This window comes from Protopterus annectens, chromosome 10.part0, assembly GCF_019279795.1.
Source record: "Protopterus annectens isolate FY-2018-M chromosome 10.part0, PAN1.0, whole genome shotgun sequence".
Lineage (NCBI taxonomy): Eukaryota > Metazoa > Chordata > Ceratodontiformes > Protopteridae > Protopterus > Protopterus annectens.
Window position 1 is genome coordinate 965,555,115 of NC_056744.1, and position 15,360 is coordinate 965,570,474.

At 42.5% G+C, this 15,360-nt stretch overlaps 1 protein-coding gene across 1 annotated transcript in view; it reads left to right on the plus strand.

The window, feature by feature from the left end:
• The window catches only part of AMT (aminomethyltransferase), a 525,939-nt gene extending 517,023 nt beyond the window's left edge, over window positions 1-8,916 (plus strand). Inside the window, exon 9 of the mRNA XM_044085737.1 lies at window positions 8,437-8,916. Coding sequence (XP_043941672.1) covers window positions 8,437-8,615 — 179 coding nt within the window. The 3' untranslated portion in view covers window positions 8,616-8,916. The remainder of the gene's footprint in view (window positions 1-8,436) is intronic.
• The last annotated feature ends 6,444 nt before the right edge of the window (window positions 8,917-15,360 follow it).

Below are 15,360 nucleotides of genomic sequence, written 5' to 3' on the forward strand. Positions count from 1 at the left end.
TGCATTCTTCTAATTCCATATGCAAGGCTGCATATGAGGAAACTGCAATGGTATCAACATTCACAGGATCTAGAAGCAATGATTCCTATCATACCTTGCCAACGCCTAGAGTTCCTTTAGTGGGCAGAGGCATGCTACCAAAACAGGGGACTACCATTCACACTACCCCCTGCCACCCAAACCTTAACAACAGATGCATCAGACTATGCATGGGGGGCCCACCTGGCAGGGAATTGCATTCAGGGCAAATGGAACCCAAGTCAAATGTACCTACACATAAATCCAAAAGGAAATATTAGCTGTACAGAATGCTCTGACAGCCTTCAAGGACCACATTCTTCCAGGACAATTAATGGTAAAGACGGACAACACCACAGTCATGTAGTACATAAACAAGTAGGGGGGTACACACTCTTACCCCCTCTGCAGACTAGCCATGGCATTGTGAAACACAGCCTTGAGCTACCAAGTGAATCTACAAGCTCAATTCCTGCCAGGAAAACTAAATACACTGGCAGATGGACTAAGCAGAAACCTCATGGACCCCACACAAGTAGAAACTGGACCCAAGGATTTTCAACATGTTGACAAGCAAATGGGGGAACCCAGAAATAGACCTATTTGCCTCCCCCCAGAATCATCAATTGGACAAATTTTGCACAAGGAGTCTCCACAAACTAGCTTGGAAAGTGGATGCTCTATCCTTCCTCTGGAAAAACCTATCAGTTTATGCCTCTGCTCTCCAAGGTACTACTAAATATCAAACAGGACAAGCCAAGGACGATTTTAATTGCACCACACTGGCCACGCCAACACTGGTACCCCCTCCTGCGCAGTGTGTCACGCTTGGTCCATGGCACCTGCCTCAGACTACTTCCCTGTTGTCTCAACAGGAGAACCAGATTCTGCACCCTCAGCTGCAAACCCTGAACTTAGCAGCCTGACTAATTACCTAATCTCTCCTTTACCATCCCTCAGTAAATCAGTGATGGATATCATTTTAGAGGCTAGGAGGCCTAGCACTAGAAAATCTTATGCTGCAAAATGGAAAAGATTTTGTACCTGGAACCAATCTCAAGGGATGAGCGCAGCAGTGTCCAATTTAACCTCAGATTCTACAATATTTGACTGAGATGCTTCATAAGGGCTTGTCCTTTTCCTCCATCAAAATTCATGCCTCAGCCATTTCAGCTCATTATAGCACAGAGCCTCCCCTCTTCTCTCACCCACTGCTCAAGCAGTTCCTCAGAGGGGCCAAAAATTTAAGGCCACCCAGGAGAGCGCCAACTCCAGCCTGGGACCTTAACTTTGTCTTGGAGAAACTCACACTTCCTCCTTTCGAGCCAGCTGCTACTGCAGATTTAAAATTCCTTTCCTGGAAAACAGCTTTTGTTTTAACAATCACTTCAGCTAGAAGGATATCTGAATTACAGGCCCTTATGGCAGTGGAGCCTTCCATCATCTTTCATACGGACAGGGTGTCACTCAGGACCAATCCATCCTTCATGCCCAAGGTGGTATCCAGTGTGACTCTTAATCAGTCCATTAATTTGCCTACCTTCTTTCCTAACCCACAGAACAAAGGGGAATGGATACTGCACTCCTTAGATGTGCACAGACAACTTAGATTCTACTTGGACAGGACTAAACCTCAAAGGAAATCTGAACAACTGCTGGTGGCATTTGCTGCAGGGACAGAGGGGAAAGCTATTTCAAAGCAAACCATTTTAAAATGGTTAGGCCACTGCATTCATTTCTGCTATAAGCACCAATGAAAACCTATCCCACAGGGCATCAGACCCCATTCAACCAGGGCTGCATCTACCTGTACAGCCTTTCTTAGAGGCATCCCTACAAGGGACATCTTAGAAGCTGCTACCTGGAGTTCCGTACATACTTTCACCAAGCATTATCATTTGCCAATTTTCTCTAAATCCAGAGCTGGTTTTGCCACTGCAGTCTTGCAGGGCCTTATAGCTGGTCCTAATTCTATTTAAATTCCTCCTCCCAACCTTAGCTTTGGGAATCTACCCAAATGTGATGACTGCAACACTGAAAACACGAAGAACATAGTAGAGTTGTATACACTTACCATAAGTGTAGATGTTTGAGTGTATTCACCGTTGCAGTCCTGGTTACCCTCCCTCCAGCCCAGTTTCTTATTTTGGCTATACCTCTACTGTCACTTTCTATGCTCAAAAAGCTTTTTGGTGTATTTGCTTTTTTTTGTTGGAGGTATATCCTTGTATTATAGATTTAATTGCTTCCCATTATGGGGCACCTGACATCTGGGGCAAGAAAAACTGATGTAATGGCATCGGCTGCATGTTTTATACCCCTGACATCATGGAAGAAGGGACAGCAACCGACGCAGGACCCAAGACTTTGTTAATCAGGCCGACTGAGGGCTACTGCAAGCAGATAACCCAAATGTAATGACTGCAACAGTGAATACACTCGAGCATCTACATTTATGGTAAGTGTACACAACTTTACTTTTTTTTCTGTGTAAAATGTCTAATAAGGATTTTGAACCAATGGGTTTCAAAAAATGCAACAGCTGCGAGAAGAAAATGCCCTTAAGTGATGGACACACTTTGTGTTTATTTACTTGGAGATGTCCATCTCCAGAAGTCATGCTCTGTTTGTCATGCCTTTAACCGCAGAGTGTTCCTGGAGAGGAAGAACAAATTAATATTGAAAGGACTATTAAAAAAACCCTTCTCAGAGACTTTAAAAGAAGGTCCGGGTTTATCTAAAACTGACATCTCCCACCTCTAAATCGGACAACTCTTGGAAGAGATATTCCTCTTCTACTTTATCGGAACCGTCAACAAGATTTCAAAAATCTCCACACTGGATCCCAAAAATCCTCAGCCCCGACACCATCTATCTTGGTGCTGGTAGAGTTAGAGATACTGAGCCTGTCTCCAGCCTTGGAGCCGTTCTCCCCTACACTCAGATAATGAATTTTACAACAGTCCAAGTCTCCAACTTCCTCAACTCAGTCTTCCAAGAGTCTTTCCAACGACGATGTGGATCGGGTGGTACAAAGACTGTTGAGGACACCAGCGCTGGCTAAGTTGTTGTTGGATCCGACCCGGAGGACTTCGGATCCTACTGCATCCACTTCAATTCCTCCTCCGATCCAACCCCTGGCTTCAGAGTCAGAAGATCTAGAGCTGATCATAGTGGAACCATTGGATCCGCGACCTACTATGGGATCTATGGATCCGACCTTTGCTTCGACATCCTCAGCTCCATCAGAACTTGAGGAGTCTAGGAGTTGACGCTGTTGAGTCGGATCGGACAGTTGTCGGATCCTGCTTTGCCTCTTGGGGCCATGGCTTAGATGAGCTCAGCTCTGACCTTGGCCTCGAGCCCGTCATCCTTGGTTCCGGGGATTCCCTCGGCTTCTTCAGATCCAGGGGATATCCTTGGATCAGGAGCAGGGGGCTTTTGAGGTGATGAGAGTGTTGTCTCCTCAGACGGCTCCACTGTCGTATCTGGATGTTCTACCTGGATGTTCTACCCTTAAAAGCTCCAGTGTCCACCTCTGTACCCTTGCATCCACAGGGACACACAGATCCTAGGCTTCAAGATGCCGCCACTGGCCATCCTACAGTCTTCTGAAACTACTCCAGAGTACCTCTCCGAGGAGTGCCCTCAGAAGAGATTATGTAAGAGGAAGCATTTAGACTCCCCAGTGGAGTCCGTCACTTCTGATACAGACCTCGATGAAGCTGAAGGGTTCCCACGGTCACCTTCTGATGATGTCTCCTTTGAAGACATCCTGGAAATGCTAAAGCAGTGAGGCGGCTGGAAGTCCACCAACCCTTCAACAGAGGAGTCCATATACCTGAAGGCCTTTGGATCTCACCCTTCCACCTTTTGGGTGTCTCCTCCTTTCGATGAACTTATGGACCTAGATTCTCGGAAGGTGTGGGGGTCCCCAGATTCAGTGAAACCTGTTCCTAGGAGACCAAACAAATTTATCACATCCCCGTCAGACAAAACTTTTCTAACCAAGGGAGTCCCAGTAGATGCTATGGTTGTGGCTGCAGCCGCCAAGAAGGAACTCTGAGACATCCTCTTCTGTTCAAAGCACATTTTTTCTTCAGCGACTTTTTCTCTCAGATCGCTGACTTACCTCACTCATTTTACTAGATTGCAGAGAGACCTCCTGAAGGAGCTAGGAGATGCTCTCCAAGGTTCAGTAGCTGAAGGGGTCTCAGACAAAGTATCCTCTCAGCTCTCTACCTTAAACTCAGTTGTCAACACCTCAGTTATACTCATGTCTTATGCAGCGGATGGAGCAAGGAGAGCAGAGGGTTCTGGAATTTCCCTAAGGAGACATTCTTGAATGTGCTTCTGTGACTTTGCGGTGCCCCTTAAATCTTCCTTTGTGAATGCTCGTTCGATGGCTTGTTCCTGTTCGAGCCCAAAGTCAAGAACACACTCACCAGGTAAGAGCAGTAAGGAAAGACTCTGCCTGCCGTACAAGTCCATTTTTCCATGCCTACTAGACCTTATCCCAAAGGTCAGAAAAGGAAGTGGTAAAATGTGGTTCCGAAAATATCAGAGATCTTTTCAAGACACACGTGGTGAACCTTCTCCCAGGGCCAGAGGAGAAGTAGTAATGGAAGACGCTGATCATGTGGCAGAAGGGGTCCGCAGAATTAGGGCGACAGAGATTCTTTCTTTGGTAAGCCTTTTCAGCGCTCCTGAATGGAGGCCCATCTATCCACCTCTGGAGGCAGTCAGGGGTCGCTTATCTTTGTACCCAGAAGCCTGGAAACAAATAAAAAACAAATGGGTACAAAATGTCATATCCAGGGGTTACACCGTACCCTTTTCCTTCCCTCTTCTTAAGATAAAAAAGCTTCTGGACATTCCACCCAGTCATAAAGAACAAGCAACTTCAGAAATTCAAAAGTTGATAGACAAACGAGTCATCCAAACAGTCCCCGCAGACCAAATAGGATCCAGAACTTAAGATTCTTTTTAGTTCCAAAGAAAACAGGGGACTGGAGATCAATTCTAGAGCTTGGCAATTTAAACAAATCAGTAAGAAGGTCCAAGTTTCAGATGGTAACACTGCAGTCAATACTCTGTTTTCTGGGATAAGATGATTGGATGTGCTCTATAGATCTCCAGGATGTGTACTACCACATAAAAATGGACAGGTGATCCAGGAGACACCTGCACTTTCGACTGGGAGCCAGTCACTACCACTTTTGAACTCTGCCCTCTGGCCTCACTACAGCCTGCAGAGTGTTCACCAAATGTATGGCAGTCGTCGTGGCTCACTTGAGATGTCTAGGATTACAGGTGTTTCCATACTTAGACAACTAGCTCCTAACTGCCACGACCAAGCATGTACTAATAAAAACAAGAGAGACAACCTTGCAACTCTGTTCTCACCTAGGGATTACAGTAAACTATGAAAAATCTGCCTTACTGCCTTCTCAGCATGTGATATTCATAGGGGCAGAATTAAACTCAACAAACATAACGGCCAGACTCCCTCCATAAAGAATTCAAGTTCTAAGACACCAGATTTCATATCTTCTAAGAAAGAAAAAAGTTCAAGCAAAAATGGTCCTAAAAGCCCTGGGAGTCATGGCAGCAGCAATAGTTCTGATTCCTCTAGCACGTCTGGACATGAGAATTCTCCAGTGGCTGCTGTCCACCCAGTGGTCGATGCAAGAAATGCCTATGTCTCGCAAGATAATAACAGAAACTTGCAAGAAGGACCTTCATTGGTGGCTTTACTCCACTCAAGTGACTCTAGGTCGACCATTTGTACTTCCCCAACCACTGGCCACAGTGACCACGGAAGCCTCTCAGATGGGGGTGGGGGCATTCTCTGGGAAAGACAGTCCAAGGCACCTGGCAGGACCACAAGGCCCACTTGCACATCAGTGTCCTAGAGATGAGAGCGGTGCTTCTGGCATTGCAAGCATTCTAAGACTCTCTTCCGCTGGGAGCTATTGCAATACAGACAGACATGTCAGTTGTACGGTATATAAACAAACAAGGAGGAAACATCTTTTCACCTTTGTCGAGAGGCCCTGAGAGTATGGCAGTGGGTGACCACCTCCCAATGTTTTCTGATAGCAACGCACATCCCGGGGAAATCCAATGTGATAGCGGACAGACACAGCAGAGCAATTCTGATGCCTTACCGAGTGGTCCGTAAAACAGGAGGTGGTGGTGGTGGAAAAGATTTTCCAGAAATGGGGCCAGTCTTGCTGTGACCTTTTTTGTGACATCCATGAATGCCAAATGCATCAGCTACTTTACCCTTCTCCTCCCTCTGGGGGAGTCACCAAGGGTTGCACTTGTTCACGATCAGCCCTCTGGTCTCCTCCATGCTTTTCCTCCCTTTCCACTAATACCCAAAGTTCTTCAGAAAGCCAATTACTTGGGAAAGGACTTGATACTTATCGCCCCATACTGGACTCATCAAATCTGGTTCTTTCCTTTGGGCTTATTTTCGGGAGGAACCTTGGATTCTGGACCTGGTTCCAGACCTGTTGATTCATGCATCAGGAATGCTCCATCCATCCCTTCAGACCCTCAAATTGCAGCTTGGCTGCTCCGATTCCAACAATAGCCAGGTTTCCTAATCTCTCTTCATTTAAACACATCCTAATTTCTTCTCATAAGGCTTCAACTAGAAAGATATACAAGGGCAAATGAAAAAAAATTGTTCTTATGGGCTTCTTATAACCACAGTGATCCTTTTTCTGCCCCACTTAATTCCATTCTAGAATTCCTAGCAAAACTATTGAAGTGAAGCTGTAGCTGCAGCTACCATTAGAGTTCGGCTAGCAGCGATCTCCAGTTTTTATCTAGATTAATCTGACCTCAACATTATGTCTCATAGACTATGCAAAGCATTTCTTAAAGGTACTTTATTATTAAGACCACCTATCAGAGACTGTCCAGCACCATGGGACTTAAATTTTGTCATTTCTTGTTTAATTTTCCCCCTTTTTGAGCCAGCAACTTCTTGCAAACTCAAGTTTTTGACATGGAAAGCTATTCTCTTGATAGCAATCACCTCTGCTAGAAGTGTGTCAGAGTTGCAAGCCTAGTCTATAAAGCCCCTATACTTGCTTTTCCATAGGGACAGGGTGTCCTTACGAATAAACCATTCTTTTTTGCCAAAGGTATTTTCAGAGTCAAATTTGAACCACATCATAGAACTGCCAGTCTTCTTCCCAAATTACGAAAACAGAGCAGAATACATGTTGCATCAACTGGATATGCATAGACAGTTAACATTTTTACTTGCACAGAACTAAAGAGTTCAGGAAATCTGACCAGCTATTTATTTCCTTTTCAGATTCAAAGAAAGATACCCCTGTCTCTAAGGTAACACTTTCAAAATGGCTTTCAGATTGCATAACCTTTATAAGTCTCAAAATAGAGATCTCCCCATAGGGTTAAAGCCCACTCTACAAGAGCCATTGCAACCTCTTCAGCATTTCTGGCTAGTTTACCAATTTATACCATTTGTGCTGCAGCATCATGGGCAAAACCACATACCTTTAGCACTCATTACAAAGTCGATTTGGCCTCTAGGAACAGGGTCTGTTTTGGTTCCATGATTCTGAGGAATATTCTCCCTTGAGCCACCCAAGGCAAGAGGTACTAGGGACGCTGTCCCAACCTAGTAAGAATGAAGGCGAGAAAGGACAACATCACATAAAGAAGTTATGTACTCACCATAGCATTCCATGTGTGTTGTCCATCTTCGCCTTCATTCTTACATCCCACCCTCCTTCCCCCTACCCTTTTTACTCCTGAACGACCGAGTTGGTACAGTTGAATTAATCTCTAACCTTCTTCATCTAACTCTTGTCGCCTCAGTTAGACGTTGCCCGTTCGATTCTCAGTTAGAGCGTCTTCTGTGTGGCGACATGCGTAAATGGGCATTCCTTCATTGAAGGTTGTGCATTAGGCCCGGCAAGCCAGCATGTCAAAATCTACTGCCAATCATTAGCGGACCGGAGTTCCGCTGTGGCGACCCCTAACCGGGAAAAGCCAAAAGACACAAACAAACAAACAAACACTCATACTATTATAAGAGCAAACAAGATCTGGGGGAGGTTTCTAGTGCATGCTGGGATAGTGTTTAGCCATGAGCTGGCAGAAGACCTCAAGCTTGAATATAAAGGCTGAGACGGATCCAAGGATCAGATACGAACCCAGCAACAACCTAGTAAGCATGAAGGTGAAGATGGACAAAACACATGGAACGTTATGGTGAGTACATAACTTCTTTTTTTGACCTATGTCACCCATTAAGGAGTGTTATGTAAAATTGTTCCTCTCACTGCAGCCATATGTTGCACAGTTACTTAAAATGTTCGCTTGACTCTTCAAAACTGACATTTCTCTCTCTCTGTTTTTCTCTGTGCTTAGGTGAAGTGACCAGCGGATGTCCTTCTCCTTGCCTGAAGCAAAACATTGCTATGGGTTATGTGGAGACTGCTTATAGCAAAGTAGGAACACCAGTCCAAGTAGAGGTGAGGAAGAAGATTGCCGAGGCCTTTGTCACAAAAATGCCTTTTGTCCCAACACATTACTATGTTCTTAAGTAGGACATTCTGTGCCATGAAGCTTGTTCCAAGGGTATGTGGCATCCTTGGTGTGTAGTATGGAACTGTGGTGGTACTGGAGATTGATCTGGAATGTAAAGTGTCTTTTTGATGACTGCTATGTGGAGGAACAGCTTTGCAATGCACTAAGCAGGGACTAAGGGTGCAGGACTGTGGCTGTGGATACAAAATGACAAAAAGAGACAATTAGATTATCAGTTGCAGTTTTCCACTACAGCACGCTGAGAATAAAAGTAACAGGACTGGGCCTGTGGACAGTAAGCAATAAAAGGAGACATCTGGATTTTCGACTGCCTGCTGTGTTCTTTCAAAGTCACTTTTTTTTTTTTTTTACCAGGGTGGTTCACTGCATGTTAAGTGTTTGCATTAACAAAAGTTGATGATAAACTATTCAACGAGTACTGAAGCCTTTTCCTGCCTAGGAGAAAGCAAACAGAGCAGCATTACTAACAAGCAGTTGTGATTATCCAGCTGTGACATTGCTAATCATTTGAAAGAATGTCTCTTGTGTCTTCATGACATCTCATTTTAGTGCTGCATGTGTAACAGAAACCTATTCTGCCTAGATACAGTATGTTTGCTTGATTGGCTGTAGTCAGGCTGACAGATGTCTGGCACTTGTTGACTAACGAGACTAGCTATATAGTTTGCTACTTTCATGTTCATGACAAAGTGAAACAAAATTAGCTTACTAAATGTCAGTTTTAGTATTGGTCTCTGTATCTAGTCCAGTATTACTCGTTTCTCAGTTGCCTTTTTTTAAATTCTGTAAAATATACAGTCAGAGGGTCTTTTGGGACTTGTATTTCTAGCAGTTTCTTTTCCAGGGTAGTTTTCTGATTTTTAATTTAGTTTCTGTCTTCATTGAACTAGATGTAAAAACTTTGATTTTTAGAAATTTAAAAATCTGCAGTTCTTTGCACAGAAGCCCCATGTTTGTGAAATTCTTACAAGTCCATTTGGTTTTCTTTTAATTAAGTTTTTTGCCCCTCTTTCCAATCTTTATTACTACTATAATCATCTCTGCAGTACTTGTGAAAGTATATTTTCTTTCATTATTATGGCAACCTTAGACTCCTTTTCTTCCTTGTTCTGGGTACCCTAGATTTTACCTCTACAGGGATCATCTCATTTGTGCAGTTTTGATTGTAGTCTGTGACTATGGTCTTATTCTGTCTTATAATATTATGTTTTTTGGTGTTGTTGTCCTGTTTTACCTCAGTGGGATAATACCAAGCTGCCCCTATGCTGTGCACATTCTGCTGTGGTAGCAAAAGTTGTGTGTGTTAGAAAAGCAGGCATTCATGAAAGATGCACTGTGTCTGAACCATCGGTGGCACTGCAGTGGTTTAAAGGCAGAGTCTTTAAGAATACTTGTGCAAAGACACCTGGGGAAAATCTTTACTGTATAAAGTACAAGTAAAGTAACAGCATAGCCAAGATTATGGAAATAAAAAAAAAATGAAAACAAGCAAAATAAAAATACCAGTAAAATTCTATTGAAATTACAAAAGAAGTTGAGAGATCATCCTGTTAGTGCATGTACGTGTAACTGAAACAAAGCCGCATATATTTTGGAGAGGCGAGATGTGTAAAGTCTGTGAGAACCAAGTAGACAGTTCTTTCATTGTAAATACTGTTGAAATTGCTATACAGGTGGGAGAAACACATAAAACTCATCCAGTATATAGTCACCCTGACCTAAGAAATGTAATTTGCCTCCATATTCTCTGCAGACTGTTAACAGAGCAAAGATCAGACTTCTGAACTGCTTTAATGTTTGCCTGCTGACACGTAACCACCTGCTTTTATGTCCTACTGTAGTCTTTAGGTTGCTTCTCTGGCTGCAACCAACCGCACATTGTACATAACTGGTGCTTCCTCAGCACGTTATATCTTCTGGACCTTTGCTTGCTTTATGCTGCCAATACTGCTATTAACGACCTACCTAACAAAACTGTAAAACAGGAGGCTGCCAGCACAGGAACTTATTCCAACTGTGTTGGCGTCTGGAGCATTTTAAAAACTTTTCAGTTTAAAAAAAATATTGTCTTCTGCTTTTTCTTTGCAAATAGCACATGTGGATTCAAGCAAAAATCTTCATACCTGACAACTTGATGAGGTGAGTTCACAGGCAGAAATGCTTGGCTTTAACAGTGCCAAGTATGAGATGAATACAAATGTTTGGGGGGAAAAAAAGGAAAAGTACCTTAAAGTTACACAACATAGACACCAACAGAAGTTAACACGTAATGAATACTGTTGTTTATTAAATATTCCTGGTATCATATTGTCCATTCTGTGACTTTGTTTTCAAATATATATGTATATATTGATCTTCCAGCATGTCCAACCCCCACCCCCAAATAAAACACCCAAAGACATCACCTATTTCAATAGCATACAGACCTGTTCTGCACTTTGCAAACTGGCAAGTCTTTGGGCAATCACACTGCTAAAAAAAAAAAAAAAACATATAGGCAGCGGCCAAGGCAGAACACTTCTGCTCCCATAACCACATTATCGCTTCACGCTGTTGACGCTACTGTAAGTGCACAAGGGTTGGAAGACATTGAGTTAGTTTTAAAAGTCTTAATTTTGCATAGAATCATTTACTTTATATGAAAGCAAGATCCCAAAAGCCACTAATTAATGAATATTTATGTGGGATAGAAAAGGAATAAGGCATCCACATCCTATTTCATTCATTTTCTTTAACTACTTTTTCAGGTTTACAGAAACCTTTTGTATGTTTTGTTTTCTTGTTTCTTTTAACATTCAAAAACACTGTGTTCAGCTCTGTATTCTTTTATCAGCACCATTAATGACCTGAATTGTGAAACCTGCATAATTTGTGTTTTGTCCTCTGCAGATATGCAGAAGTATAGTCTTCATTAGATGGTACCATTAAGTGTACATATAATTAAGCCATTGTCACATGTATATTTGCAAGTCTGGATTTTAGGCAGTGATTTTTTTTGCTAAATGAGTTGTATTGTTCCTATTCTACAGTAATGAGTCATGCTTTCACAGGTATGGAAATAAGATACTGAGGTACTACAACAAGTAGGCACTGAAATAGTTTTCACAGTTTCCACTTAACATGATCTGCAGCTCTAAGTCATTCATTTCCTCATATTTCTTTGGTTTTACTGTGTTCAGTTAGTATGAATTTTGAACTGTTTTCTGCCTTCTGTGTAGTTTTTCATGTTGATCTGGTCTGTGCCGTGCCATTCGTAATTGTCAGTGGAGAGCTCTATTTCCCCGAGTGTGCTTATTTTAATTACTGTGCAGGCCACTTGTGGCTGCTGGCAGTCCTGCAGCATGTGTGCATTCACACTGACATGTTGCTAATCAGTTAATGCATAACATTTTCTGTGATAGAGATAGGGCAAAAAAGATACTTGACTAGAGGTGAACTTGTTTCTGGGTTCTGTATTTTCAGCTCTGTAGCAATTCATTTTTGCCTAGGGCACTGTTTAAATCCTTATTCCAAAAACCCTGTGCCTTACTTTGGCTATTATAGTATGAAATGGGCCACTCCTTATACCTCCATGTATGGCCTATGAGTACTTTTTATTTCCATGTTTTTCTGTCCAGTTCATAATGGCAGCTTTTTTAAGTAGTAGTTTTTGTTTCCAGGTTTTTCTGTTCGCACTAGTGTCTGCCTTTTTTGTTTTTTGTTACGAGATCAGTATCCAAAGTTTTATATGTTGTCCTTCATTATCCATACTTATCTTTTAACTACAGCAGTGTGATCTTTCAAACAGTTCTTCACTAACACTGAAGTACAGAAACATTTCATTCATGTTTGTGCAGTAATGAACACCTTTAGCCTCTTCTGTTCATAGGTACATACTAGGCTATTGGCCCAAGGGCCTACGTAAGCCTAGCCAGCGAGGTACCATAGCTTACGCCACCCAAGAAAGTTATTTTCCTTTGCCACTGTCCAGCAGAGACACAGAAGTGATCCCCGGGGTGTATTTCCTATTTCCCATCCACTCATCAAGATTTTTCTTGAAGAGTGCTAATGAAGAACTTTGCTTGACATACATGGGTAGCTTGTTCCAGAGTATAGGAAGTCTCTGGAACAGGAATCTGTCCCTCCAGCATGTCCTGTTTATCGTGGTGACAAGGTTTAGGTCCCTAGAGCGTGTAGCTTGGAGGGATTAGGATTTCTTTAGGTGTAGCATGTCCAACAGCTCTGGGTTTGACATAGCTTTATATGTTAGGCAGAGATCACCTCGGAGTAGACGATATGCTACGGAGTAAAGCTGGAGTTTTTTGAGGTGGTCAGTGTAGGGCATTTGTTTGAGCCCAGTAATCCTCTTTGTGAGGTACTTCTGTGGCCTTTCCAGCTACTGCAGATGTCTTGTGAGGTTGTACTCTATAATGGGTCTAATGATTGACGAGTAGAAGGGAACAATGACCTCTTTTTTCCTGGATGAGAACCCTTCTATGATGAGGTATGCCACGTAGAAGGACTTCCTGACTACTGTGGCGATGTGACTATCAAAGGAGAGACTACTGTCAACCTGGATCCCAAGGTCTCTTATCACGCATTCGGTGTTAAGTAGATGTGGTAGTTCATGAGTACAGAGTTTTTACCAAAGGGGATGACACTGCACTTTTTGGCATTGAGCTTGAGGCCATGGCTCTGACACCAGGCATTTATCTCAGTGAGGCCCTTCTATAGGATGTCCACATCATTTGGGGACTTGACTATGGCTCCTAGTTTGCAGTTATCTGCAAACTTGGTCAGCCAGAGGCGTTCTATGTAAGCCTGTACTTCAGAGAAGTAGATACCAAACAGGAGAGGTCCCAGTATGGAACCCTGTGGCACACCACTTGTCACTGCCTTGAGGTCAGATTTGGAGTCTGCAACTTTTACAGTGTGGGTTCTGTCAGTGAGCTAGTTGGCAACCCGTCTTGTGACGTAGGGATTTATACCTAGTTTAGTTATAATTTCAGAATGGGGGATGGTGTTGAAAGCTTTGGCGAGGTCGAGATAGACTGTGTGAACCACCTTACCCTTATCCACGGCTTTGGTAACTGCCTCAAAGAAGTCGATCAGGTTCAGGAGGCGTAATCTGCCTTTCACAACCCCAAACTGGGTGGGATCCAGAGTTTGGAGGTTACCAGTGTCTTTGTTTATGAGTTCCATGATGATACGTTCCGTGGCCTTGCAGACCAGGCTCATCAGGCTAATAGGTCGATAGTTCCCGGGATCAGTGGTGACTCCCCCTTTTTGGAGTGGGATAACTGTTGCTGTGCGCCATTCAGTGGGCACAAAGCCTGATGCGAGGCTATTATTGAACATGGTGCTTAAGTGGGGAGCCATTTCGTTCACTGTAATTGATGCCTTGTTCTGTTGACTGTTGGTGTTGCAGCTGTGTCCTTTTGTTTTTAACTGACAGCTATCAAATAGGTCACCTGTAATTTGAGTTTTGGCAAAACTCCACTTCTCAACAGACCAAACACTTATCTGTCAGGTTTTCAATGTTGCTTGAGCCATTGTTGCAGATTTTGTTTTAAGCAGTACTGTGTTCTTTCACTGCTTTTTAGGGGTGGCTGAGCTTCTCCGTTCTCATGTGAGCTCTCTTATTATTCACAGTTTGAGCAACTTCCTGTGCCAGGCTTTACTGTATTCTTTGGTATGTTTTTTTTTTCAGTTCTTGTGAATTAAAGCCACTTTACTTTTAGTCCATGCTTTTTATAGCAGCATTCCATGATGATATGCTTTGTTGGTTTCCATTTTTAGATTATATTTCTCTTTTCCTGCAACTGTATTATTTAATAACTACTTGAGTTGTTGCAACCATCTTGATTCTTTAAATATCTTTCCGATACAGTTTGAATTTCAGAACTTTTTCAGCTGCTTGTTCTCGTCCTTGGAGCATAACTAACTTGTTACTAACTTCACATTTCTTAAAGGATTCTATCGATTTTAACTCATTACATTCAAGTGACATCTCCAGGTGCATCTGCAGTTAGCTCCTACTGCGCCTCTAGACGTGAAATATTGCTTGTTCATATTTGCATCAATAATTCCAAAACCATGCTACAGACAAGGTATCAGAATGTTTTTATCTTGAAGCATACATGATGGTAAACTCAATTGTATTGATATTTGACCTATGTCAATGACGATTTGTTAGAATTGTAAGGTGATAACTTCATTTTTTAAAGGCTGAAGCCACGCCCACTGGGAGTTAAAGGTACACACTCAAATGAGCCGTACTGGAAGGAATGAGTTCTCACCTCTTCAGTTCTTCCTTACTGTCTTTTCTACTTCCATGTCTTTGCACATCTTTGTCACATGTGTTGTCTATTAGCACTACTGCAGCGCAGTTCTGTTTGATGGTTTCTTTTTTTTTTTTTTTTTTACGATGAAAGCAAGGATGGAGTCAGGCATTCTTTGCAATAAATTACTTTTTATGGCTACAATCTGTGTGAAACTTTCGGACTTAGAGCTTAGAACATACTTAAAAACTGTTTTAAGTTAATATCATCAGTATGCAGCTATACAAAACTTTTTTTTTAGAGAGAGTGACTTACTCTTGTAAAACTAGCAGTTGAAAGTAATTCAGTTAAGTGCAGAGCCATAGCTGTCTCATTTGGTGCTTGGTGCAAAAAAAAAAATCCAATCTGCTTCTCCTCTCGTAAGGAGGAATATGAGGTCTTAACTTCCAATGCCCTAACTCTGTGAGAGGAAAAGCAAAAAAGA